Source organism: Pelophylax lessonae (genome assembly GCF_965119305.1).
Source record: "Pelophylax lessonae genome assembly, chromosome: 4".
Taxonomy (NCBI): Eukaryota; Metazoa; Chordata; class Amphibia; order Anura; family Ranidae; genus Pelophylax; species Pelophylax lessonae.
The window spans coordinates 198,666,015-198,693,535 of record NC_138771.1 but is presented as its reverse complement, the minus strand read 5'-3'; the positions used below and the strand labels follow the sequence as shown (position 1 = coordinate 198,693,535).

The 27,521-nt window shown below is 47.7% G+C and overlaps 1 protein-coding gene across 4 annotated transcripts in view; it reads left to right on the top strand.

The window, feature by feature from the left end:
* LRRK2 (leucine rich repeat kinase 2) overlaps window positions 1-27,521 on the top strand; it is an 816,940-nt gene that overhangs the window by 675,367 nt on the left and 114,052 nt on the right. For all 4 annotated transcript variants that reach the window (XM_082254234.1, XM_082254231.1, XM_082254232.1 and 1 more), the window contains one exon: window positions 9,942-10,112. In XM_082254234.1, the coding sequence (XP_082110360.1) occupies window positions 9,942-10,112 (171 nt within the window). The remainder of the gene's footprint in view (window positions 1-9,941; window positions 10,113-27,521) is intronic.

The window sequence follows — 27,521 nt, the reverse complement described above, 5'->3', positions numbered from 1 at the left end:
GACTTGGTCTCCTCAGTGCGGTTGGCACTGTAGATCCTCCCCCCTGTGCACCAGGAGTGCACCCCTCTTTGAATTCTTACCTTATTTATCTCTCTCTCACCTTTTCCTTTTTCTTTCTCTCCCCCCTCCTTTTACTTTCCCCCGCCCCCCCCTTTTTTTTTTTTTCTCCTGCCCTGCCTCTGAACTTGGGGGTGGGGGATGATGGCTCCCTCGCAGGTGGATCCGCTGCGATTGGTGTCCCTAAATGTCAAGGGGTTAAATACCCCAGAGAAGCGTTCTGTTGTTCTCTCTGATCTTCATCGTCTCCGGGCGCAGGTCGGTTTTTTACAGGAAACCCATTTCAGATCGGACAAACTTCCTAAATTGGGAGACCGACGCTACCCCACGGTATATCACTGCTGCTCTTCTGACTCCAAATCCAAGGGGGTATGTATACTGATCAATAGTCACGCCCCGTGGACGCTCTCGGACTCGTGGAACGACGGCACAGGACGTGCGCTCTTTGTTAAGGGGCGGCTGGGGGTTCTACCGGTTACGCTGGTCAGGTGGCTTTCATGGAATCCCTGCTCTCGTGGCTGGAGGAGTTTGCGGAGGGCCAGATCATCATGGGTGGGGATTTTAACCTGGCTCTTGACCTGGTGGTGGACACATCTAGGGGGTCCTCTCACCTTTCTTACGTTGCCCTGAAGCGCATTAAGACGTTGTTCCAGGAGTTCCGTCTAGTCTATCCCTGGCGCATTCTCCACCCGGATACGAGGGACTACACTTTCTACTCCCCCCCTCATGCCTCTTATTCTCGCATTGACTTTTTCCTGTTACCCCAGGCCTTGCTGCCGCGTGTCGTCTCGACCTCCATCGGATCTATTACATTCTCCGACCATGCCCCGGTCCTTTTGGATCTGGATCTGAGCTCCTCGGACCGCCCGCAGTGGCAATGGCGGCTGAATGATAGTCTTCTCCATGACACGGCCGTGGTGGAGGAACTGAGCTCGGAGCTTAGGGGTTTCTTTGCCACTAACGCTACGTCCGAGAGCCCTCCCCTGATGGTGTGGGAAGCGCACAAGAACTACTTGCGCGGTGTTCTTATCAAGATAGGGTCGCGCCGCAAGAAAGAACGTACTCAGCAGTTGAGTGATCTCCTCTCTAAAATCAGCAAACTGGAACTGGTCCACAAACGCTCTCTGGCCCAGGTGGCCCTGCAAGAGCTGACTGTCTTGAGAGAACAGCTGCGGTCCTTGGCCCTTTTCCGGGCGAAGGCAGCACTGGCCAAGTGCAGACGGGCCTTTTATGAGCATGGGGACAAGTGTGGAAAGTTGCTGGCTCGTGCGCTCCGTGCGCAGAGGGCCCGCACCTTCGTGCCTGAGCTCTCGACTTCCGGGGGTCGTAGGGTGCATGCTACGGCGGACATCGCTGAAGCCTTCCGTCAATACTACTCGTCTCTTTATAACTTGTCACCAGACTCGCCATCCCCTACCGGTGCTGGGCGGGTCGATGCAATCCTCTCCAATCTTTGTGCTTCGGCCTCCCCTCCCTTCCGGTGGAGGAGGTAGAGAAGTTGGATGAACCCTTGCGCCCTGGTGAGCTGTTGATGGCCCTGAAGGCGACGCAACCGGGGAAGGCCCCAGGCCCGGATGGCTATTCCATCCGTTACTACAAGTGCTTTAATGACATCCTTTCTCCCCATTTCCTTGCTGCATATCACGCTACGGGAGAAGGTGCAGCGTTCCCGGCGGACTCACTTAGGGCGCACATCGCGGTTCTCGCGAAGGAAGGTAAGGATCCTATGGTCTGCGCCAGCTACAGGTTTTAAACGTCGACCTGAAGCTCTTTACTAAGATCCTGGCCTCTAGATTGGCCTCGCTGCTTCCGCAATTGATCCATGACGACCAGGTGGGCTTTGTCGCTTCCCGGGAAGCTCGAGACAACACCACCAAAGCGTTTGACCTGGTGCACATTGCCAATACCCGCCGAATCCCGACCTTGCTTCTATCCACTGACGCGGAGAAGGCATTTGATCGGGTGAACTGGGAATTCCTCTTGGCTACAATGGAGCACATTGGAGCAGGGGAGCGGCTCATGTCTTGGGTTCGGGCTATCTACTCAGCCCCTTCGGCGAGAGTGAGGGTCAATGGTCACCTATCTGACCCCATGGTGATCTCCAACGGGACCCGTCAGGGCTGCCCACTCTCCCCGCTGATCTTCGTCTTGACCCTCGAGCCTTTCCTGCGCACAATGAGGGCTAATGCTGGGATATCGGTCTCCCCGACGCTTTCCCCTAAGGTGGCGGCGTACGCGGATGACCTCCTCTTCTTTCTTACGAACCCTCTGACCTCTTTGCCCAGTTTGCTGAAGGAGTTCCGTGTTTATGAATCCCTTTCGTTCTATAAAATAAATCAAGCTAAGTCCGAGGCCCTGGCGGTGGCCATCTCACCCGCTCTCTCTGCTCTCCTCCGGGTGGACTTCCCCTTTAAGTGGGGGTCGTCCCATATTCGCTATCTGGGGATTTCTCTACCGCACTCGCCTGACGGGCCTTTGATTGCAATTTCCCGCCTTTATTGACACGAATCAAGAAATATCTCGATGACTGGCACGGGGGCGTTTCTCGTGGTTCGGGCGTTGCAATATCATAAAAATGAATGTAATGCCCCGCCTTTTATACGTGTTCCAGGCTGTCCCGGTGACCGTCCCGGCTTCCTTCCTTCGGAAGGTTAATCGGGTGTTTCGGGAGTTTCTGTGGCGCAGAGGCTCCCCGAGGCTGGCGTTGCGTGTTCTGCGCATGCCTAAACTGAGCGGCGGCATGGCTCTACCGGATGCCGTGGCCTATTATGAGGCATGTCACTTATCCCGTATTTTGGACTGGTACCGCCATGGCCCCCTGAAGCAGTGGGTACGATTGGAGCGGAGTTCGGTGGGGACCCCACCTGAGGCCTCTCTGTGGACTCCCTCGGCGGTCCAGAGGGAACTGTCCGACCACCCGACTATTGGCCCCACCTTGCGGGTGGGAAGGCGTCTGTGCCACGGGGGCTCTTTGGCTACCCTGCCATCCCCCCTTCTTCCGATAATTGACAACCCTGATTTTCCACCGGGAGTGGACCAGTCGGGATTTCGGTCCCTGAGGGATGCGGGACTTGGTCAGGCCCGCCACTTTGTGCGGGACAGGTCCTGGATCACTAGGTCTCGCCTTCACTCGGACGCCGCCTTCTCCGAGCTGAACTTCTGGCAACAGGTCCAACTCTCGCACTTTTTGCAGTCCCTACCAGCAGCGCCCCTGTTTGCCAGACGTCTCACCTACTTTGAGGAACTTTGCTCCGTTCCGTCTCCTTTACGTCACACTATCTCCCTCATGTACAGGACTCTGGTCATTCCTGAAGCGCCGTTCCGACCTCCCTATGTCGCTCGCTGGGAGCGGGATCTGGGTCTATCCTTCACCGATCAGCAGGTGGAACGTCTACTGTTTTTCACGTACAAAACCTCCGTCTGCTCTCGCTACCAAGAGGTGGGGTACAAATGTCTGACTAGATGGCACTATACCCCGGTGCGGTTGAGTCGGATGTTCCCGACCAGTGTTGACACTTGCTGGAGGTGCGGTAAGGAGCGGGGGACGTACCTCCATATTTTTTGGTCGTGTGAACGGGTGCAGTCATTCTGGGCATCGGTACGCCTCATTGCCCAAAAATTCACAGACCACTCTTTGACGCTAGACCCTGCACTTTTCCTGCTCCACCATCACGAGTTCCCGAGGGCGTCCTATCGGAAATCCATCTTGCCGTTATTGTTCACGGCAGCGAAGAGTTGCATCCCCCCCCCTTTGGAAGCAGACCCAGCCCCCGACTGTGGCCATGTGGCTTAATAAAGTCAAATGCATTAACGAAATGGAAGATCTGATGGCGACAGAGAGGGGAACCAGAGAGAAATTCACGAAACGCTGGTTCTATTGGCACGAATTTACTTTTTCAGCGGAATACCGTGATCTGCTGCTATAATGCTCTATGCCTGTGGGTGCTGTTGAGCCGCACCGTCCTACCACCCCCCCCGCCCCTCTCCCTTACCCCTCTTTTTTATTTTTCCTCTTATTCTCCTTCTTCTTGCTGTCCCTCCTCTATCCCCTTTTTTTTTTTTTTTTTTTTGTTTTACTGTCTGGTTTACTCTTGCAGGCATATTACTATGGTTGTTTGTTAAGATCCACGTCTTGCTCCCAGACGGACGTATTGGTGTCAATCCCCCCCTGCCCCTTGGAGGTTCTTGAGAATCCGCCGGGAGTCAGTGGTTGTTAGGTCAATGGGTGGTGGCTCAAAAACTCAAACACAAAACACTGGCAAAAAGGCAGGTAGATTAATTTTTGGTGGATTTCCATTGACGTCTATAGGACCAAACTCATGCAGCAATTACATAAGTAGCACAGGACCCTTTTCCATAATAAGGGATGAGCCGGACTTAGAGTACATGGGATTGGGGATGGGAGGGTGATAAAAATGGGGATGGACTGCCTGCTTTTACTGCCCTTCAACCTGTAAAAAGACTAACTATGTTGAAATTAACACGAGATTATGATTTATTTTATAGCAACAGCTGTTTTTATATATATATAATATTAAAGCACTCGTGAGCATGAACCATGTAAGATCTTGGTTTTTGGTGGTCCCTGTTTCTCTATCGTTCATTGATGGATGCAGTCTGTTCTTCATAGCAGTAGGGTTGTACTGCCCCCTACAGGAGTAGGACATTAGGCAGAAAAAAAGCTCTGGCTGCGCCTATGGGAAGTCCCAGGGGGTATATCCTTTCTCTTTGCTATAGGATGTCATTTTTAATCTGCCTAGTCTGGAGTAAGGACCTAGTTCCTTGCTGGGATCTGTGGTCCTGGCAAAAAGTTTTTTTCTAGTTAGTTTTTTCTCCAGATTTTTTTCCTGTGAGATCTACAAGCAACTAAGCCGGATCTAGGAGATGGGCTGCATATATAGATCCAGTAGTCACCCCCTCCCCGGCCAGCAAGCGCGCGCAGACCTCAGCTCCGCGCTAGGTCGGCCACGACATAGTTTCACCGGACGGGGACTGGCCCTTCAAGTTAAACGTCTCGCCAGGTCGCACACGACCGGGTCTAGGCCCGAGTCACAGCGTTCCTATTGGCTGACAGCCCCCCCACTTCTGTCAGGAGATGACAGGAGAGGGGTTCTGTCCGGAGATGGTGCTCGCCTGTTCCAGGTATGGTAATTGTTCCCCCCCCCCCCTGGTGGGTTTGGGAGTGGACACGGGTAGACCCCCAGGTTTTACCTCTGTCCTCTCACGCACCCCCTTTTTTTTTTCTTGTCCCCCCTTCACTTACTGGGACTATGGGGCGCTTGAACCTACCCCCGGGGATTAGGCCGACGGTGGGGGTAGGGGGGTGCGCCTCCGGCGACCAGACAGTCGATCGTGCGGGGGGGGGAACTTGCCTGTCACTACCAGGGCCCCCATCCTGTCCAGGGGGCTGGGGAGGTCCCCTCGAGGGTCCCCAGAAGCTCCACGGGGCCACCATTTTCCTGTAGCCCATGTACTGAGAAGATTGGCGGCCATGTTGGTACACCCAGCGGACATTTTGCAGTGGATTCCCATTGAAAATAACTGGCGGCCATGTTTTTGGAATCACTAAGTGCGTTTTTTTGGCGGTGGAGCTCCTCATTTTTACCTAGTGCTGACACTCAGGTTTCCTCCTGATCTCAGATCGCTGCAGACACGTGCTGTACAGACATCATGGGCCTTCCTGGTGCATCTCTGGTGCGGGTGGTGAGTCTGGGGGGTCTATCTCTCTCTCTGCTGGGGGTCTTCAGTGCTTTTGTGCCTGACCTTTTAGGGGCGCTATAGCGAGGTGGGACTTTTTTCAAATTTTTCTGCGGGGTTCCCCTGCTGCACCATGGACTCTGGCACACGTTTCCCCACCTGACCCTCTCTCAGGGGCCGCAGGGCCCTCCGGATCAGAGCCATCCAAAGAGGCACTGTCAGCAGTCCTTGAATCCGTTGTGTCCCGGGTGGAGGTTGCCTTTAAGGGGCGAAGTGCTGAAAAACGCCCCCCCGCCTACGCCTGCCTCAACTGATGAGTCAGATTCTGATTAAGCGGATAGCTAGGCGCTACCCCTTTGAGGGATCTCTTATTAAAAAGTGGACTGTACCACCTATGGTGGACCCTCTGATCTACAGACTGAATAAAGCTACCATGATTCCAGTGGAGGATTCTCCGTCCTTTAAGGATCCGGCGGATAGAAAGGCGGAGTCTGTTGCCCGCAATATGTACTTCCTGGTGGGGTCTGCACTGCGGTGTTTACTATTGCCCTTGTGTCACAAACCTTGCCTGAATGGGCTAAATTACTAGGCCGCAACCTGGAGGGGGAACATTCCCCCCCTGCCTTTGCGGAACTGATGGACCAGTTGATTCAGGGGCTGCAATTTCTTTGCGATGCCTCACTGGATGTGGCTCCACTGTTGGTGCGACTGTCAGTGTCTGCAGTGGTCATTCAGCATAATACATTTTATTGGCTAAAATGCTGGTCTGCAGTTAAGACTTCCAAAAAAGCCTTGTCTGATCTACCTTTTCAAGGTGCATCCAATCCTGGACCTAAAGGCACTGAATTGTTTCGTGCGGGTTCAAAAATTCAAGATGGAATCCGTTCGCACGGTGGTGGCTTCCCTACATCAGGGGGATTCCTGGCCTTATTAGATATCAAAGATGCCTACCTCCATATGCCAATATGTGCAGGACATCAATGGTTTCTTGCCGTGGGAGAGGATCACTATCAGTTTGTGGCATTACCCTTTGGTCTCGCCTGTGCTCCTCTGATCTTCACAAAGGTCTTGGCCCCAGTCCTGGCGTAGGGGGGATATCGGTCCTGGGTTACCTGGAGGATCTGCTTCTCTGTGTAGGGTCTCCCTGGGGACAAACTCTGGGGACAAACTTGGAGATCACCATGAGAACTCTGGAGGAGTTTGGGTGGATTCTAAACCTTCCGAAGTCATCCCTGGTCCCTTCCATGAGACTGGATTATCTGGGCCTGACTTTGGATTCGTCCTCAGCCAGGGTGTTTCTTCTTCCGGACAAACTTCAAAAACTGCAGACTGCAATTCACCTATTGCTGTCGTCCTTCGAAGCGGTCCCTTTCCCTCAATTTCACACGAGAATACTCCAGAAGGAAATTCCTCTCAAAGGGAACAAAGATCTAAGTTCTCTGGACAATCAGGTCCAGGTGACCAGGGGGTCCCTGTTTTTGTGGCTTTGGTCCCTGATGCTCAATCAAGGAAAATCCTTCCTCCCCATTTATTGGACAGTGATCAGAAAATATAAATTATTATTATTGGACAGTGATCACCATGGATGCCAGTCTGTCTGGGCGGGGAGGTGTTCGTGGCAAGTTTTCTGCTGAAGGGGACTGGTTCCTGGAAGAATCCATGTTACCGATCAATGTTCCGGAGCTGAGAGCGATCAGGCTCTGTCTAGTCTACTGGATGGAGTACCTTCAGGGCTGTCCAGTGCGCATTCAATCGGACAATGCCACGGCCGTGGATTATATCAATCACCAAGAGGGCACCAGAAGTGTCCTTGCAGCCTTGGAGGTGGCAGGCATCCTTCGGTGGGCAGAGCGCTTTGTTCCAGCTTTCTTCTCCGTTTACATTCCAGGAGTGGAAAATTGGCAGGCGGATTATCTCAGTCGGCAGACCTTGGTTCCAGGGGAATGGTCTTTCCATCTGGAGGTGTTCCAGCAGCTGTGCCTTCGTTGGGGCACGCCAGACGTAGATCTGTTGGCGTCTTGGAACAACAGGAAAGTGCAGAGGTTTGTAGTGCAGACGCCACAGACGCGCTGGTGGCTCCGTGGGGTCAGTATCAGCTGATGTATGCTTTTGCTCCGCACAAGTTGCTGCCAAAACGTCTTCACAGGATCGAGGCAGAAGGGATTCCGGTCATCCTTGTGGCTCCGGACTGGCCTCGTCGAGCTTGGTAGGCCGACCTGGTCAGGCTAGTCGCAGACATTCCTTGGAGACTTCCTCTCAGGGAGGATCTGCGGTCTCAAGGACCAGTCTTTTATCCTGCTTTACGGTCGCTGGCTTTGACGGCTTGGCTGTTGAAAGCCAGGTGCTGAAGAACGGGGGATTGTCTGCTTCTGTGATTCCCACTCTACTTAAAGCGAGAAAAGCGACTTCTTGAAAGATCTATCATCGCACGTGGAAGTCATATATTGTGTGGTGTGAGTCTTTTGGGGTTACCCCTCGCTCTTACTCGATGGCTTGGATCTTAGCTTTTCTTCAACGAGGAGTTGATCAAAATTTGGCCTTGAGTACTATCAAGGGTCAGGTTTCGGCCTTGGCAATTATCTTCCAAAGGCCACTAGCCTCCCATTCCCTGATGCGTAGCTTTATCCAGGGGGTGCGACACTTGGCTCTTCTGGTGCGAACTCCGTTGCCACCTTGGGATCCTAATTTGGTGATTTCGGTTCTCCAGAAACCTCCTTTTGAAAATATTCGGGAGACTCTCCTGCTTACCTTATCGCAGAAGGTGGCCTTCTTGGTGGCTATTACTTCTGCGCGCAGGGTGTCGGAACTGGCGGCGTTGTCCTGTCGTTTTCCCTATCTGGTGGTTCACAGGGATAAAGTGGTGCTTCGTCCTGATACGTCCTTCCTTCCGAAGGTGTTTTCCAGTTTCCATTTAAATAAGAAACATTGTGTTACCCTCCTTGTTTCTTAAGCCTAAGCATCCTAAGGAATTTGCACTGCATACTTTGGATGTTGTTTGGGCAATCAGGGTGTACTTGGCAACTACTGAGTCTTTTCGAAAGTCAGATTCGCTCTTTGTTCTCACGGATGGACCAAAGAAAGGGCTGCCTGCGTCTGCTGCGACTATTTCCAGATGGATCAGACAGATGGTTGTGCAAACTTATTCAATTAAAGGTCCGGTTCCTCCTTTCCTTTTTAAGGCGCATTCTACTCAGGAGCTTAGTGCTTCCTGGGCCTTTCGCCATCAGGCATCTGTGGTTCAGGTTTGCAAGGCGGCTACCTGGTTGTCCATTCATACCTTCAAAATGTTTTATAAGATGGATGCGCTGGCATCTGTAGATGCCTCCTTTGGCCGCAAAGTTTTGCCGGGTGCCGTTTAGGGGTGTTTTGGTGTCCCTTGAAGGTGTATGTTTTTCAGGTGGGTCTCATCTTGTTGTTCTGATGAGTCCTATGTTGCCTGGTTGGCTGTGGTTCCGCCTTGGGGGAATTATTTTCTGCTGTTCCCACCCCTCATGTTTTTATGGCACTGATTTGGTCCCTACTTCTATGAAGAACAGAGACTGCGTCCGTCAATGAACGATAGAGAAAATTGGATTTTTGTCTTACCGTAAAATCCTTTTCTCTGAAGTTCATTGACGGACGCAGTACCCGCCCCTCTATTTTGAGTTGGGTTGGTATTGTTTTTCTCTGACACTGCTTTGTTACAAAACTAACATCCTATAGCAGAGAGAAGGGATATACCCCCTGGGGCTGCCCATAGGCGTAGCCAGAGCTTTATTTCTGCCTAATGTCCTACTCCTGTAGGGGGCAGTATAACCCTACTGCTATGAAAAAAAGAGACTGCGTCCGTCAATGAACTTCAGAGAAAAGGATTTTACGGTAAGACAAAAATCAAATTTTTAATGGCTTGAAATAAAGAAACTGATTTTTATGCTGGACTGTCATCATTTTTTGTCCTATTACACGTATCTACAGAAACAAGTAGGACCAGCACTTAGTAGTGTTTGTGGGAAAGTGTGGAGCAACCTGGAGTGTTAGTTCTTATTTCTTTATGGTGGACGCAAAGATGTTATTCTTTTTGGGTTAGCATTGCTTTCTGTATATGAAGACTGTTAGCCATTCGCCCAATGCTAGGCTTCTAGGAGGTGCAGGTAATTATCAGGATGTTTCAAATAGCATTACATAAATCAGTTCTGTTGCCCTTTTAGGATTCCGAGCACCTGAAGTTGCCAGAGGAAATGTCATTTACAACCAGCAGGCTGATGTATATTCTTTTGGGCTGTTGCTTTATGATATCTTGACAAATGGAGCAAGAATGGTTGAAGGACTAAAGTTTCCAAATGAATTTGATGAGCTTGCAATCAATGGAAAGTTGCCTGGTAAGAATTATTTTATTTGTTTAAAAAAAAAAAAAAATGCCTGCCCTGTATGGAACAGTACAGTGTTTATTGGTCCTGCCCATAGATTTGGGATCGTCAAACTCCCGTGGGCCACATCCAGCCTGCTGCAATATTTTACTCAGCCTGCAGCACTTGTCCTGTATTTTGCTTCATGGCCAACTGCCAGCACCATAACAAGCATTCACCCAAAGCAGCCAAGATACATGTGTAGCAGTATTTCCAGGCATTAGGCCTGATGTGGGTCTGCCATTGTTACCGGTGACACTAACACATTTAAGTTGTGAACCCAGGTCTGAGAATTGAGACAATGACCATTCTGGCATCTTTGGTTTGTTTTGTTTATTGTATTTTGGGGATGGGAGAAGGGAATGAGTGGGATACTACTCAACTAGGTTTGACTGGGACTTTATACAAAAAAAGCCCGTTGGTGCTGTCTTGACGCCAGCTGAATGCCGACCAGCGCTTCCTGGCGTTTAAAGATACTGTTATGCTGAACTTGTGCTAGAACTTCGACTTTAACTTGTTTGTTAACTCAGAAGATCCAGGACTGTAGAACACTTGACTCCTGACACTCGATTTAGCTCAAAAGTCACTAAACAGCTCCCTTCAGCCCTTCACTGACTGAGATAGCTCCTTGTCACTGCTTGTGCAGCTGCAACTCTTAACTCTGTACACTGTACACATTAACTTTTTAGGGCCCAACTTCTGGTGCCCCCTCTAACGCTTCAGGGTCCTCTGTCTAGGCACCCCCTCTAACACTTCAGGGTCCTCTGACTAGGCACCCCCTTTCACAGCTAGCTGACTCCTGGATCCCTGGGACCTTAACTGGAGTGGTCCCCTCTACACTAGGCAGACCCCTAGGGGCAGTTCACAGTACTCACAACCTTGGTAGGCTTTCTTGGAACTGAACCCCTCTTCCTCCACTGGTCCTCGGCACACCGGATCCCCTCTGCAGCTCAGCTCAGCACTCTCTGGATTCCCAGGCAGCCACCCGAGACACCCGATCCTTCTGACAGGAGGAGAGATAGCCGTACTCTCCCTCCTGGGACTCTGCTTCCTGCCAAAGACGCTGCGTCATGCCTTACCCTCAAACTTATACCCACTCCCAGAATCCTCTGTGGCAGAATCTGCCTTCTGAGGTACATACAGGCCTGTATGTGTCTCTGATTGGGTAACCTCCACTGCCCAATGAGAATCCTCTCATGGAGCCAGTGGGGAGACTCCCCTCTCCGCAGACACACTTGGGAGACATGACAGCCCAGCTGAAATTATGGCCCCGCTGTTAGGCAGCCAAGGCCCACTATACTTTTACCTAGCACCTACTCTGTAGGGTGCTACATCCACCCCACACCAAAATGAGTCAGTTCCCTCTGACTCTGAGACAACAGCCTCCTATTAAAAACACTGCCAAAAACACAGGAGTATCCCACAAACCTGGAAAGGGGGAGAAGGAAAAAACGAATGTACAAATAAATTACAGTGAAAAATAGCTTTACACTCTGCTGTACAAATTTACAAACATTTTACGGTGTATGAAAACTGATGCACCCCCAACCAAACAAACTGACTGCCTCTAAAGATGATCCCACCTGTAGAGAAAATGGAAACAAAAGTTAGTCAACTGCATTCACATAGGAAAAGGCAAGCCTATCTTGACAGTTGCGTGGAAAGACCCTCCTTTTTAACTCCAACTGCGACCTTTCCACTCCCCTCCCTGACTAACCTTTGCTGCCCAGTATCTTGACTCGCCGGGGCCCACTACTTGCCGGTAAGAAGTCTGTCCCCTATATCACTGGCTAACTAGGCAGAGTCCTTTGAAGAAGTGAAGCACAGCGCCCTCTTGCTGTTTAATAAAGTATTTCTTGAAGGAACAGGGCAAGTCATAGTTCTGTATGACCTGCAGTCCTGCTGAGTCAGTGAAACAACACAGGGGTCTTGTAGAGCACCCCCCACCGAAGTTCCTGGACACTTGAACTTTGCAACAACAAAATTTTCCACTTTGTCAAAACTGTGGATGATGTCCCACACAGTTAATTGTAATCCACAGAGACCCTGGCCTGATGGCCCAAGGGGTCTAACACAGCAACATTCTCTCCAAGACCCTGACCCGATGGCCCAAGGGGTCTACATTAAACTTGAACACTTTCAAGCTTGTGAATTCAGCATTATACTTTCAAAGTTCCTTGGTCAGTTGTGATAGCCAGCCGGCCAACACAGTTTTTCTTGCTTTTGAAAAATCTTCTTTTTAAACAAAACACTTGCTGCTCTCCTATATAATAGTCAGGGTGAGGGACCTGAACATAGACTCTTTGCTCATTCTTGACTCTGATGGACCAGGCACGACCTGATCCATCTGGTCAACGGACCTCCACTCTGTCTATGTAAATGGAGCGCCCAAAGTTCCAATCTGAATCCCAATTTATGAGCCAAGTCCCCCCTCTCTATGGCTTCCTTAGCCTCTTGGTCAAGTGTCACTGCCTTGTCAGGACCTGGGGAGCTGCTCCCAGGTTCTGACCCCCAGTCCCACTCGGTTTCATCTACGGACCACCAATCATCGATCCCTTCTTCTATTGATCCGTATCTGTGTTGAAAAAATGGGGAATTGATGCGTACGGGGCATTTTCCTCCCTCACTACTAGTGCTGGTAGGTGAGGCTTGAATTACAGCAGGTTTTTCAGGCTGCTGGATGCTAATGGGGGCGAATCCTGCCGTGGCCACTGAGGTAGTTATGTCCTCCGGCCACCCTCCAATCACCAGTGTGGGCATGGGTCCCCTCCCAATGGAACTCTGCGACCGAGTCCCCCTTTCACATATTGTAGGCCCACTGACTGCTGGCAGGGCCTCCAACTGCATCATCAGCCGCAACATGCCCCTCCTGCCTCCGCGGAGGAACTTGGATTCAGTCCTGGTCTCCTCCTGAGTAGGGCCTGATTCCCATGTAACAGAGAGCTTTTTGGGTCGGCCCTCACTCTTTTCTGCCCAGAGCAGCAGATAACCACACTGCCCACACTGGACCCAGGCTTGCACTCTTAACGTGACAGTGGCACACTGAGGACATACTGCTCCTAGGAACTCCCGGCCATCCTCGATGCACAGCGCGAGTCCACCGTCCGGCACCATCCGGATACTGGTGTTCCAGACTAGGGACCGATCGGGCTGGTGGATCTGCTCCCGGTTCTTCCTTGCAGAGTCTTCACCCATGGTGGCAGTGTTAGCGGGTATACTCTTCGTTTCTCTTGCAAACGACATGCTCCTTTCTCCTACACGTGTCTCCCGCACAGCCACACCCAAAGGAGGCCATATTAATAGGGTCCCCTTGGTCACTCCTGATTGGCTGGATGTTTCCGCTGTATCCACCCTTTCGCCATATTGGGCGACGACTCCTCCTGCTAGACAGATCTGCATGTAGCGTGCTTTCCCGCACCATACTGTAACTCTTCCCCTGCCATGCTCTTCTATTTTTGCCCACAGGGAAGTAGCTGCTAAGCGGATCATGTCACTTGCTAGACATGCATCCACTCTTCTCAATTGCACTAGGGCCACAACTGCGCCTTCCTGCACTGAAGCCAGCTGTCCCTCCTTGCTTGGCAAGAGTAATATCCCGCTGTCCGTTGCACAGTCGATAGTCCACTTCCTAGCCATACGCGTGCAATTTTCCTCTTCCATACTGTCTCCGAGGCTTGCCCCGCTGCCCTTCTCGGCATGGCCAACTACGAACCTCACAGTATCGGTGGAATTACTATACAGGATAAATGTCCCGCTGTCAAAAGCACGGTCAACATCAGTCCACATAGTATGCACACACACCAGGCCCCTGGCACCTCTTTTCCCATGCTCCTGGCCTCCATCTTCACCATCCCCACTGGGACCACCGGCGTCCTCTGTCCTCACTGGGACCCCTGACGCCATCTTTACTGTCTTCACTGGGACCTCTCCCTGTTAAGCAGTTGCAGCACTCATGCACCCTCACTCTTTTTTCCCCCTGCTCTCCATGTCCTGACAGCAGAGTACATTTCATAGTCCATGTTAAAGGTTCTCATCAAATTGCAATTTTTCCTTGAACATTTGCATTGCCACAAGCAACCTTCCATGATTACTTCTAGCTTCATCCCATTCTCCCTGCCTCCCGCAGATCCGGTCTCACACTTGGCTTGGCACTTGAAGAACAGTTCTGGGCACAAAAATAACCAATGGCAAAATCCCGGACAAGCCGCCAAATGTAGCAGTATTTCAAAGCATTAGGCCTGATGTGGGTCTGCCATTGTTATCGGTGACACTTCCAACAGAGAAGGTTTGACTGGGACTTTATACAAAAAAAGCCCGTTGGTGCTGTCTTGACGCCAGCTGAATGCTGACCAGTGCTTCCTGGCGTTTAAAGATACTGTTATGCTGAACTTGTGCTAGAACTTCGACTTTAACTTGTTTGTTAACTCAGAAGATCCAGGACTGTAGAACACTTGACTCCTGACATTGGATTTAGCTCACATTACCTCTTCAGGGCCCAACTGCTGGCGCCCCCTCTAACACTTCAGGGTCCTCTGACTAGGCACCCCCTTTCACAGCTGGCTGACTCCTGGATCCCTGGGATCTTCACTGGAGTGGTCCCCTCTACACTAGGCAGACCCCTAGGGGCAGTTCACAGTACTCATGACCTTGGCAGGCTTTCTTGGAACTGAACCCCTCTTCCTCCACTGGTCTTCGGCACACCAGATCCCCTCTGCAGCTCAGCTCAGCACTCTCTGGATTCCCAGGCAGCCACCTGAGACACCCGATCCTTCTGACAGGAGGAGAAACAGCCGTACTCTCCCTCCTGGGACTCTGCTTCCCGCCAAAGACGCTGCGTCATGCGTTCCCCTCAAACTTATACCCACTCCCAGAATCCTCTGCGGCAGAATCTGCCTTCTGGGGTAGATACAGGCCTGAAAGTGTCTCTGGTTGGGTTTCCTCCACTGCCCAATGAGAATCCTCTCATGGAGTCAGTGGGGAGACTCCCCTCTTAGCAGACACATCTGGGACACATGACAGCCCAGCTGAAATTATGGCCCTGCTGTTAGGCAGCCATGGCTCACTATCATTTTACCTAGCACCTACCCATGCTACACATGGTTGCTATGGTGTTGGCAAGTGGCTCGACTGCACTATCTAAATGCATGACAATGGTCCAGGGAAGCGGCATCCAGGGCCTCCCCAGCAATTGAAGGTGTTCTTGCATCCATCCTTTCTTCATCCAGATCTGCACTGCTTCCTGCCCCGTGCCATGCTGTCGCTGTGTTAAAGATTATAAGGTAGGGCTGGGAAAATTATTACTGTGATGTAAGGGGGTGCTCTGATAAATTGGGAGGTGCTCTGATGGGTAGTAATAGAACAATACAGCGCACAGGCTGAATATTCATAGACACTGGCAGTCCATTTCCATCTGACCACTCCATGGAGAACAGCGGGCTGTGTCTGTGTCCGCAGAGGTGTCATCCGCCTGCTCAGCGGTGACTGATTGACAGTCCGCGCCATGTTTTTTATTTTTATTTCTTTTTGGGGGGGGGTCTTTAGTGAGATATCAGAGGTCTAAACAGACCCCCCCATAATTTTTTTTTTTTTTTTGAGACAGAGAAAGGGACTTTCTTAAGTCCCTTTCTATGTCCTTGCTGTGTAAATGCCAGGGATCCCTCCTGGGTCCCTGGGAGCCTTGTGGAGCCGTGTGTGTTAGCCATTTTGTTGTAGCCTATTTCTTTCTATGGCCAGTGGCCATGTTTTCGTAGTCCGGCGGCTGAATTTCATTGTTCAGGCGTGCTAATGGAGCGGCAGCCATTACAGGGGAGCCTCTGGGGCCCCTTGTTTCCCATGGGCCCTTTTCCTTACCCTTGGACGACGCAAGGGGCATGCTTCCTGCTGAAGACCGGTGCTACTCTGGTGGGATCCCTCCCACTGTCTGGTGCAGGTTGTGGGTTGCTCTGCTTGCTGGCGGCCCAGTGGGTGCAACTTGTGCAGTGGGGGCAGTTCATAGCAGTACTAGACACTTTTTGTGAGGGTCCCCCTTGTTACTTAAGGAGTCTTAAGAGCACTTTTCCCCACCTTACCCCTCTCAGAGGCTGCAGGTCCCTAGGGGTTGCAGCCCTCCATGGGTGCACTGACAATGGTCCTGGAGTCCTTTCTTTCCCAGGTGTGAGGTGGCTTTTGGGCAGCAGGCTAGCAAAAAGCATCCCCTGTCTCATCAGATCCTGAATCTGACTCGGCCGCTGTGGATGTGGCCCACCCTGAGGGGTCTGCGGCCACGCTCCCTGATTAATAGATAGTGAGGATGATTCCTCCACACCTGTAGCTGCGCACGAGAAGGCGCTAGTTCACGCACTGATTGCATTTGTGCGGGAAACTTTAGAAAATTTTAGAAATGGAAAATGCAGCTGTGTTTCTTTATCCCTCCTGTTTTGACAAAATTGTCTCTAAAGAGTGGGAGCATCCAAAAAATCCCTTTGTGGTTCCTGCACGCTTTTGCTGTGTGGTACCCCTTTGAGGAGTCTCTCCTCAGGAAATGGACTGTTACGCCAGTGGTGGACCCCCTTTTCTCCAGGTTGAACAAGGCAACCATGATTCTGGTAGAGGAATCTCCAGCTTTCAAAGATTCAGGTGCCAGAAAGGCAGAGTCTGTGGCTCACAATATGTTCACTATTGCTGGATTAGCTCTGAAGCCAGTCCTGGCCATTGCCCATGGTGTCGCAAACACTAACTGAGTGGGCTACACTTTTGCACTGTGACCTAGATTCCCCCTGCTTTTGCTGAGTTGACGGACCAGTTGGTGCTGCAGTTTCTCTGCGATGCCTCTTTAGATGCGGCTCCCCTGATTTCTAAGCTATCTTTTTCGGCAGTGGTGCTTAGGCATGTATTGTGGCTTGAGTGTTGGTCTGCGGACCAAACTTATAAAAAAAGCTCTGGCTGATTTACTCTTCCAAGGCGATCGCCTGTTTGGGGCTACCCTGGGTGACATCATTAAGAGTCTCACAGGGGAGAAGAGTACCTTTCTTCCACAGTCTGGGAAGGAAAAAAAATCTCAAAGCAGATGTGGCCCGTTTTTTCACAAACAGTTTTTTCGTCCTTCAGGGTCCACTGTCAAGGGTTCAAAACCTTTCAAGTCCTCATTGGGAGGTTTCAGGTGGCCCTGGTCTGGCAAGCCAAGAGCCGGATTCTCTAGACCCACGGACAAGGTGCGCCCTCACCCATGCCTGGGGTGGGGGGAATCCTTCGCTGGTTTTCGGACCCGTGGACCTCCTTGGTAAACGACAAATGGATCCACAAAGTGATACTGTCTAGTTACAAGATACAGTTTCATTCTTCCCCTCCGGAAGGGTTCTACCCTTCCAATGTGCATCTGTTCCTGGACCGATTGCAAGCTCTCTTTGGGGCGGTGCAAGACCTGCTACTTCAGGGTGTGATGGTTCCCGTACCTCAACGGTTTTAGGCTTTTTATTCAAACCTGTTCACAGTCCCAAAGAAGGAAGGCTGGGTACATCCGGTTCTGGACCTCAAGGCCCTGAACTGCTTGTGCATGGGCAGAAGTTCAGAATTGAGTTTATTCGTACAGTGGTTGCATCCCTACATCAGCAGGATTTTCTTGGCTCTATCAAAATCAAGGATGCTTACCTACACATTCCAATGTGTGCATGAAACCAGTGCTTTTTGCTGTAGGAGAAAAACATTATCAGTTTGTGGCGTTACCCTTTGGTCTCGCCTTCACAAAAATGTTGGCCCCGGTTTTGGCGTTGCTACGTCAGCGGGGGATTGCGATACTGGGTTATCTGGACGACCTCCTCTTGTGTGCGGAGTCCTCTACTGCCTTGATGGATGACGTGGAGATCACTATACAGACCCTGAAGGAGTTCAGTTGGCTTCTAAATTACCAGAAGTCTGCTCTGATTCCATCCAGGAATTTGGATTATCTGGGTCTGATTCAGCTCTAGCCAAAATGTTCCTTCCTCTGGACAAACTCCAGAAGTTGTTTGCTGCAATTCATCTCCTGTTGTCTAGTAGATATTCTCCCATTCGGACTTGCTTGCCTGTGCTGGGTCTGATGGTATCTACCATCAAGGCGGTCCCGTTTGCACAGTTCCATACGAGGTCCCTTCAAAAGGAGATCCCGGTAAAATGGGACAAGTGTCCAAAGTTTCTGGACAATTAGATCCGGCTGAGCCGGGAAACCAGAGGGTCTCTGATCTGGTGACTTCGCTCTCTGGCTCTTCGGCTGGGCAAATCCTTTCTCCCCTTGTATTTGACAGTGGTCACCACGGATGCCAGTCTGTCAGAGTGGGGAGTTGTCCACGGTTGTTGTACGCTGGAGGGGTCCAGACTACTGATCAATGTTTTGTAACTTCGGACGATCAGGCTGTGATCACTGGACGGATCGCCTCTGGGGGCTTCCTGTGCGGATTCAGGCGGACAATGCCACGGCAGTGGCTTATGTCAATCACCTGGGCAGAACAAAGTGTGTGTTGACAGCCCTGGAAGTAGCCGTCATTCTCTGGTGGGCAGAAAGCTTTGTTCTGGCCCTCTCTGTCGTACACAATCCAGAAGTGGAAAACTGGCAGGCGGACTATCTTTGTTGGTGGCGGTGGACCAGGGATCCCTTTATCCGGACGTGTTTTATCAGATATGTCTCTGGTGGGAATCCCCCGAGCTGGATCTTTTGGTCTCCCCGCACAACAGGATGATGCTGAGTTTTGTGGCAAGGTCACAGGCGCCTCAGACGCTCTGGCGGCCCCGTGGGACCAGTATAGTGTTATCTATGCCTTTCTTCCTTTCAAGCTTCTGCCGCGGTTTTTGCACAAAATCGAGGCCGAGGGGATTCCAGTCATTCTAGTGGCCCTGGATTGGCCTCGTCCGTCTGGTACGCCGACCCAGTGCGGCTGGTTGCCACCATCCCTTGGAGACTGCCTCTCAGGGAGGATCTACTGTCCCAAGGGCCGATCTTCCATCCTGCTTTACAGTTGCTGGCTTGGCGGCCTAGCTGTTGAAAGCCAGGTGCTGAGGGATAGAGGTTTGCCTGGGTCGGTGATTCAAACGCTGCTGAAGGCTAGAAAGTCTACCTCTGGGAAGGTCTACCATCGTATGTGGCAAGCGTACATTTTGTGGTGAGAGTCGCTTGGAGTTCACCCTCGTTCTTTTTTTGGTGGCTCGGCTCTGACTTTAACGAGGTGGTGAGCAAAAATTTACCTGGAGTACCATCAAGGGCCAGGTATCCGCTTTGGCAGTCTTCTTTCAGCGACCTCCGGCCACGCTTTCCCTGGTGCGTACCTTTTTATTCGAAAGGTTCATCAGACATCAGACCCCACCGGTTCAGACTCCTCTACTGCCTTGGGATCTGAACTTGGTGCTTTCAGTTCTCTAGAAGCCTCTCTTTGAGAATATTCAGGAGATTCCCCTGCTTAAGTTGTCCGAGATGGTTGTCTTTTTGGTGGCTATCACTTCTGCTCGCAGGGTGTCGAAGCTGGTAGCGTTATCTTCTCGTCCCCCCTATGATGGTCCACAAAGATAAAGGTGGTTCTTCGCCCATATCCATCGTTTCTTCCTAAGGTAGTCTCTGATTTCCATTTGAATAAAGACATTGTGTTGCCTTCCAGGCCTAAACATCCTAAGGAATTAGCTTTGCATGCCTTGTATTTGGTTCCGGCGATTTGGGTATATTTGGCAGCCACAGAGTCTTTTCAGAGGTCAGACTCACTAATTGTGATCACGGACAGGCCAAGAAAAGGGCTGTCCACTGCTTCTGCAACCATTTCCAGATGGATCTGATGGATGGTGACTCTGGTCTATTCTATCATGGTCAGGTTCCTGCTTTCCTGGTAACGGCACACTCTACTCCGTGCTTCTTGGGTCTTTTGTCATCAGGCGTCAGTGGCGCAGGTTTGCAAGGCGGCCACTTGGTCGTCGGTGCACACTTTCACAAAATTCCACAAGGTGGATGTGTTGGCATCTGCGGATACTTCCTTTGGTCGCAAAGTTTTCCTGGCTGCTTTTTAGAGGGTCTGTTCTCTCTTTGAGGGTGTATTGTTGGGGGGTGGGCTCCAGTTGTTTTTTGTTGAGCTCCTGTTTACCTGAATGACTATTGTATTTAGTCTTGGCATTTTTCGTTCTCCCACCCCTCGTGTTTGGTACCACTTGGGAATGTCCCTATGGTTCTGAATAATGGAGAAGCTGTGTCCATCAATGAACGAAAGAGAAAATGGGATTTTTAACTTACCTTAAAATACATTTCTCTGAGTTATTTGAAACTGTAATACTTCTGACACTGCTTGTTACTAAACTGAAGACCACCAGGGACTGCCCATCGGCGTAGCCTAATCTTTTTTCTGCCTAGTGTCCTACTCCTGTAGGGAGCGATATAACCCTATGGTTCTGAATAATGTAGAAGCTCTGTCAGTGAACTCTGAGAAATGCACATGTACCATGTTTTTGATGTATGTTTATGCCTCTTCTTAAAATAAAAACTTTTGTACAAGAACTCGGAGAAATGGATTTTTACGGTAAGTCAAAAGTCCCATTTCTTGACTTTTGTTTATGAATTAGGAGACAATTACTTCTGGTACGATGATCACTATTATTAAGTAACTGGAGTTGCTATGGGGTCCAGTTTTTCTCCCAATGTGGCCAAAATTGTCATGGCCCAGGGAGAAAGAGGGTAGTGTTCAAAGATAGACCCGTGCAATTGATTTGCTATAAAGAATACATAGTTGATGTGTTTATATGGCAGGGGAGTCATTTATGCACAAATTGGATCAGACTAAATATTTCTAGATCTAGAAATTAGAAATTCAGGTGGTAGTCTATGTACCAGAAATAATTTTAAGCCCACAGATAGTAAAAGTTTTATTGCTTTAGATAGTTGCCATCATAAATCGTGGCTTTTTAATATACCTAGAGGTCACTTTATACGTCTCCGTAGAAATTGTACCGATGAGGGGGAGTTTTCAAGACAATTGGAAATACTGGAAAAAAGATTTCTGGAGAAAGGTTACAATCAGACCGAAATTAGGAATGAAATTGAGAAAGTTGGAGGTTTAGACGGAGATGATTTGATTAGGAACAAAGAACCGAAGGAGGAAGGTCAAAAGATTGAAGAACAATTTAGAATTATTCATGATTATAACATACAGAGTAAAAAAGTGGAAAATGTAATTAAAACATTTTGGAGCATTCTGCAAAAGGATAAGATATTAGGTAAAGTTCTCCTTCCCGACCAAAATTTGTCTATAAAAAATATACCAGCATTGAGACATATATTGGCTCCAGGTGTTATAGACCCCCTAGGAATAATAATGGTGGTAGACTGTTTCCATCATTAGTGAGGTTCTATGCCTGTGGTAAATGTAAGGCGTGCAGGACTTAAAAAAATAAAAATAAGAGGAAAAGAGAATTTACGTCCCACTGCGAAAGATAAATCCTATGAAAATAAGCATTTTATTACTTACTCCACTGATGGGGGTGGTCTATATGCTGGAGTGCCAGTATGGCACCCACTATGTTGGATGAACCTTCTGAGAGCTGAACACATGACCAATATCAGGAATGGAAAAAAGGAACATAGTCTCCGTAAACACTTCAGAACTGTACACAATAGAGACCCGTCTGGTTTAAAATTTTGGGGAATTGAGAAGGTAGTAAAGCATTGGAGAGGGGGGCATTTTATAGGATAACTGAGTATAAGGGAGTCCTTTTAGATATATAAAGCCAAAGTATTAGCACCTTTTGGCATAAAAATAAGATTTCACTCTGAACTGTTTAATCTCAGATAGTTTTTTTTCTCCATCTGATAACTCCTATGGTGTTAGTCTACCATTGCGGTTTTTATAGGTATTTTTTTACATATTTTTATGCAATGTATGCATTTGTCATGTGTTTTTTTTTTTTTTTTTTTTTTTTTTTTTTTCTTTTACTTTTTATTAAAGTTTTCCAGTATAACAAGGGAAATCAAGCAATACAAAAACTAAATGTGCACCCTAAAATAGCAGTACACATTGTACACATTTTGCTCCCCAAGCACAAAGTAGGAGTGACAACAGTCCGATGCTGTAATAGAATATAGGAAATACAAAACTTACAGGACATCAATTTAATGTTTTATTATTTTCCATAGTTGTTTATTCTTTTGGTATTTTTTAGTTTGTGTATATATTAATTTTTATTTTATCCACATTTTTTGTTTATATTTATTATAATTTTTTATATTTCCATTTTTTTATAGTTATTATTTTTTGTATTTTTTTCTACATATTCATTTGAGACATAAATGTAATGTATTTTTTAGATTAATGTAGCAATGTACTGTGGATTTATTGTGTACATTCAAAAGTGACAAAGCATAGTGCTTTGACAATCAACATAGAGATGTATATTCATTAGGTATAGTAATATTTTATTTGCCACAGTTATCACATGAGTTGAAGCTTGGTGTTCCCATGGACTGGGTAACTGCTATTTGGGGTGTCCACCACTGGGTCCGGTAGTGTCAATTCCGGGGTGGAGTTGCGCTCCGTGTCATTATACAGCTCTTTCCTGCAAGGTAGTTGGTGCAGCCCCCTGAGATGTCACTTTCGGCTCGCAGTTGATGCAAGCTTTGAGCAGAAGTGTCACCCTAAGTGGGGCAAAAGTGGAGTAGGGGGATGAGTGGTGGATGATTGGTGGTTGATTACCCAATGAGAATTGAGATAGCACTGGCCTTGTCACTGCCGGATTTTTAGGTAATGAGGTTTACAAATGGGTGTTAGCATATAAAAGGGCGAGTGTGAAGTCGGCTCCTCGCTTACTGAAGAAGTCCAATCGAAGGGCGTAACGCGTATGGGTGGGAGGTGAATCCTATGATGTCACACAGTTGCTATCGGTGTCAGCGTGGTGAGCTGATCATTTTATACGCATGTTACATATATTCTCTTGTGAGTGTTTTGAAATCTTTATTAGCTTATAATAAATACGTGAAAACAGAGAGCCCTATGGTTTTTCCTCTTTGTTTTATGGTTTGTTGTGCTGAGGAGTGAGGAAAGAGAGGCAGCAATTATTCCCTGGACGGGGAAAAAAGGAGTTCTGGCTGCACTTCCTATATTGGTAATCTGTCTAATGCGTATATGACTCTGTAGCAGGATCAGATATTTGAGGCGAGGACGCGTTGCATCTAAAGGTGGTGGGTCACTGGAAGCACTGCGTAGATTTTTCAGTTGTCACTATGTCACAAATTGGACTGCGTTATTTATATTGGACTTTTTACTTATCTGTTAAATATCATTCACATCAATATATGGTGTTTTCAATAACGAGTCTGGTGGACCATGTTTTGTTTATGGTTATTTGTCACTTGCATGTGAAAATGTGGTACACTAGTTAGTAAATTTTTATTTATTTTTTATTTTCTCAATATATTCACATACTTGTTGCGCTGCACTTATTTAATATATCTATTTTTTGTGCATATTAGGGATAGTGTCTTGCGAGCAAATGTAATGCTAAAAATAAGAGAGCCACCACCACTTAACGCATTCCCATATTTTTGTGTGCATAGATGAAGTAAATAATAAAATGTGCCTCGCTGTTGCTACTATAAAGTGATAAATAAAACTATTAAGTTAAATGCAGTAAATTCAAAATATGCTCCAATTCGCAAAACCACGCATACATAAATAGTTGAAACGTGCCTCTCTGTATTTCCATAAATTAAACTTTAAAAATTAAATACAATTCATACAAAAAAACTGCTTCAAAATACAATACCGTGTTCTATATCCAATTTATAAAGTGGATCAATTTCCTATAGGTAAGGATTCATAAATCCATATAATAGTGTTAAATATACATATGATTACAAATAGCCCATTAACCACTTCTGGACTGGAAGGATTTGCTCCCTTAATGACCAGGCCATTTTTTGCAATTCGGCAGTTGCATTATTTTAACTTACAATTGCACGGTCTTGCGACGCTGTACCTAAATAAAATTGATGTCCTTTTTTTCCCACAAATAGAGCTTTCTTTTGGTGGTATTTGATCACCTGTGCGATTTTTACTATAAACAAAAAAAGAGCGACAATTCTGAAAAACAAAAACAATATTTTTCACATTCTGCTATATAACATTCCCCAAAAAAATGTAAAAATCACAATAAGCGTATATTGATTGGTTTGCGCAAAAGTTATCGCGTCTACAAACTGGGGAAAAGATTTGTCATTTTTATTTTTTATTTATTTGTTTTCTACTAGTAATGCTGGCAATCTGTGATTTTTTTTAGCAGGACTGCAACATTGCGGTGGACAGATCTATTACTACAGTAATTAGTGCTAAAAATATGCACTGTTACTGTAATAATGACACTGGCAGGGAAGGGGTTAACCCAGTGGTGATCAAAGGGTTAAGTGTGAGCCTAGGGGAGTGTTTTCTAACTGTGGGGGGGAGGGATTTGTGAAATTAACACAGAGCCTTGTGATCCTATATAGGAGGTTCACAGGCACTCTGTGATCATTTCGGAGAGAACAACGGTCTGCTGTGTTTACAACAGTTGACTGTCGTTCTCTCTCAGCGGGGAGCGATCACGGTTGCCCATCGGCAATGGCGGCCGCCGGCCCTGTGGATCGGCATCCCCGCTGCCTAGTGGGGGCGAGCAGGCCCCCAGGACCTCTCCCACGAGCCGACGTACCCATATGTTGATTCAGTGAGCTGAGCCAGCCTGCTGCAGTATATCTGCGGCGGGCGGTCAGCAAGCGGTTAAAGTGCAGTACATCCATGATAGTGATTCAGTTGTGCCGTGTTGTCATTCTTCTATGTATCAAAATGCTTCTCCCAGTGATTGTTTGAGTGTTTGTATGAAATACACTCGTGCTCCCCCATCAGATCCATTTCTATTTCCCACTGCCGCCGCTATGTCTCCTTGGCTCTTGCAGTGTAACCTGAACCCTGAAGATAAGGAAAGGAACGCCAATAGTGTTTATATCGTAAAATGCAGTTGGTTTTTATTAATCCAAATCCAGTCATACATGTTACACCACAGGGACATGTGGCTTACTCAGGGGGTAGTTTAGGACAAACATACAGACCGCAGGCAGATGCAGCGTCACAACTATAGAGATTTTAAAGGAGGTGCACTGGAGCACCCGACTAATGCGAGTAGAGGTTTTTGGATTAATAATAAGCAATTGCATTTTACGATATGAGCACTATTGGCGTTCCTCTCCTTATATGCATGATTCGGGTTTCACTGTAAGAGCCAAGGAGACATAGTGGTGGCAGTGGGAAAGAGAAGTGGATAGCTATTTAGTCCTGGAAGGACAAAAAGCGATATATGACCGAACCTAATTGTAAGGTCACATATCATCAGGGGAGCACACATCTGATGGGGGAGCACAAGTGTATATCATAGGCACATGTATGGAGCACTCAAACAATCACTGAGAGAAGCATTTGGATATATAGAAGCATACAAACACGGCACGATTGACTATAATGGACTATTTGTAATCATGTGTATTTAACACTATTGTATGGATTTATGGATATAATCCTTACTTATAGGAAATGAATGCAATTTTTATAAATTAGATATAGAACACAGTTTTGCATATTGAAGCAGTATTTTGTATAAATTGTATTTCATTTTATAAATAGAAGAGAAATTTCCGCGCTAGATGTGACAGAAAACCAAATGATTAAGAACAATAGTGAGCAGCTGGCACAAAATCAACTAACAGTGATTCAAAAAATACAATAAAAACCAAAAAGTGCAGCGCTGAAATCAGTATACAATTATATAGCTGAAAAGCTCATATAAAGAAAACAAAAAAGGAGAGGGGATAATGTCCAAATGAATAGTCCCAATATTAAGTGCAGAGATGTGAATCCACGTGCAAAATAACTTTCTTCCAGTGACACCAGGGAAAAGTGTAGGAAGGGGACACCCTTGTGCTCAGGTATAACAAGCAGCTTACCGAAATTCCGTGGCTGCTCAATTTAATGAGACAGCCTCTCCCAGCTAGTAGTAAACCAGTAGGTCAACCGATATCAAGCTCAGGTGCTTCGAAAGACTCCAAAAGCCGAAAGCCGTTTCCGGTGTGTTGTTAAACGGATCACATTAATATGTGGCACACTTGGAACTTCTCATATACTCCATTGAACGTAAAGCCATATGTAGAAAGAAACAGAGACCCATAGCGTAATCCCGTAAACCAATAGGTAAATTTATTAAAAAAACTACTTACAATTTAAAAGACAAAAACAGGCATGTAGTATGTGCCGGTCATGGATCTAACCGCGGCGTCCCGCAAGTCTCCAGATCAGCATATGGATAAACAGCCGGCTTCGTTGGGGGGCGTGTGGACGTTTATGTCTGGGATCGCCAACGTTTCGTCATAAGAAAGACTTCTTCTGGGCGTGACCCCAGACGCAACACACACGCCTATGTACCCCCACACCTATGTCACATGACGGTCACCTCTGCCAATGGGTGTTCAATCCCAGGGGGGCGGGAGTAATATGTTAATAACTCGATTCCAATAGGTTAAAAGACCAAAGGAAACCGTCTGGAGATAGGTGGTACAAAACGCTAATAGGAAGTGATGATCCGTCTTCCTTAATGCCCATTTGTTCAAAAGGCAAAGGGGCAGGGAGACGGTCGTCACGTGATGCACATCACATGATGAACAGGAAGTGATGATCAGTATCCTCCGATGACTCATCGTCATCCGGGCGGAAGTGACACACTCACGCCCATAGCTGACAGGGTAAGAGGGCGGAGGCGGAGGTGCGGTCGTCACTCCAGACACATCCCTTGTAACAGGAAGTGATGATCCTCACTGTTCAAGAGTGGTGTCAGCAGAGTATGTCAAACCCTTGTAACAGGAAGTGATGATCCTCACTGTTCAAGAGTGGTGTCAGCAGAGTATGTCAAACCCTTGATTTCAACCTTTTTAATCCTTTTAATCTTTCTCATAAGTTGATGTATATCTTGATTTATACAGGCTGGTTCTAAATTGTGAGGCTATGTGTGATACACATTCCATTTATTAATATTTTGCATTTTTCACATATTTTTCATTTTATACATATTTATCACTATTTTTATTCACTCACTAAAAAAAAAAAAATTTTGGATATAGGGAGAGTAAATAAGGGTTAATTATTTCACAAAATAATATGTGTTCATTCACATGTTAATTTATATTATTCGATTAAATATCACTTATTTTAACCCACTCCCATTTTCACTGTTTTCACCAACAGTGTTTTTTCACATAATTAATTTTTATCCTTTTTGATTTTTATCTCCTTCAGTGGTGTCACACTTATTTGGCCACTAGATGGCGTTTTATATCAATGGAATGAAGTATCACAATGGCCAATTATTAAATATGTAAAAGAAATTTTTCATTAC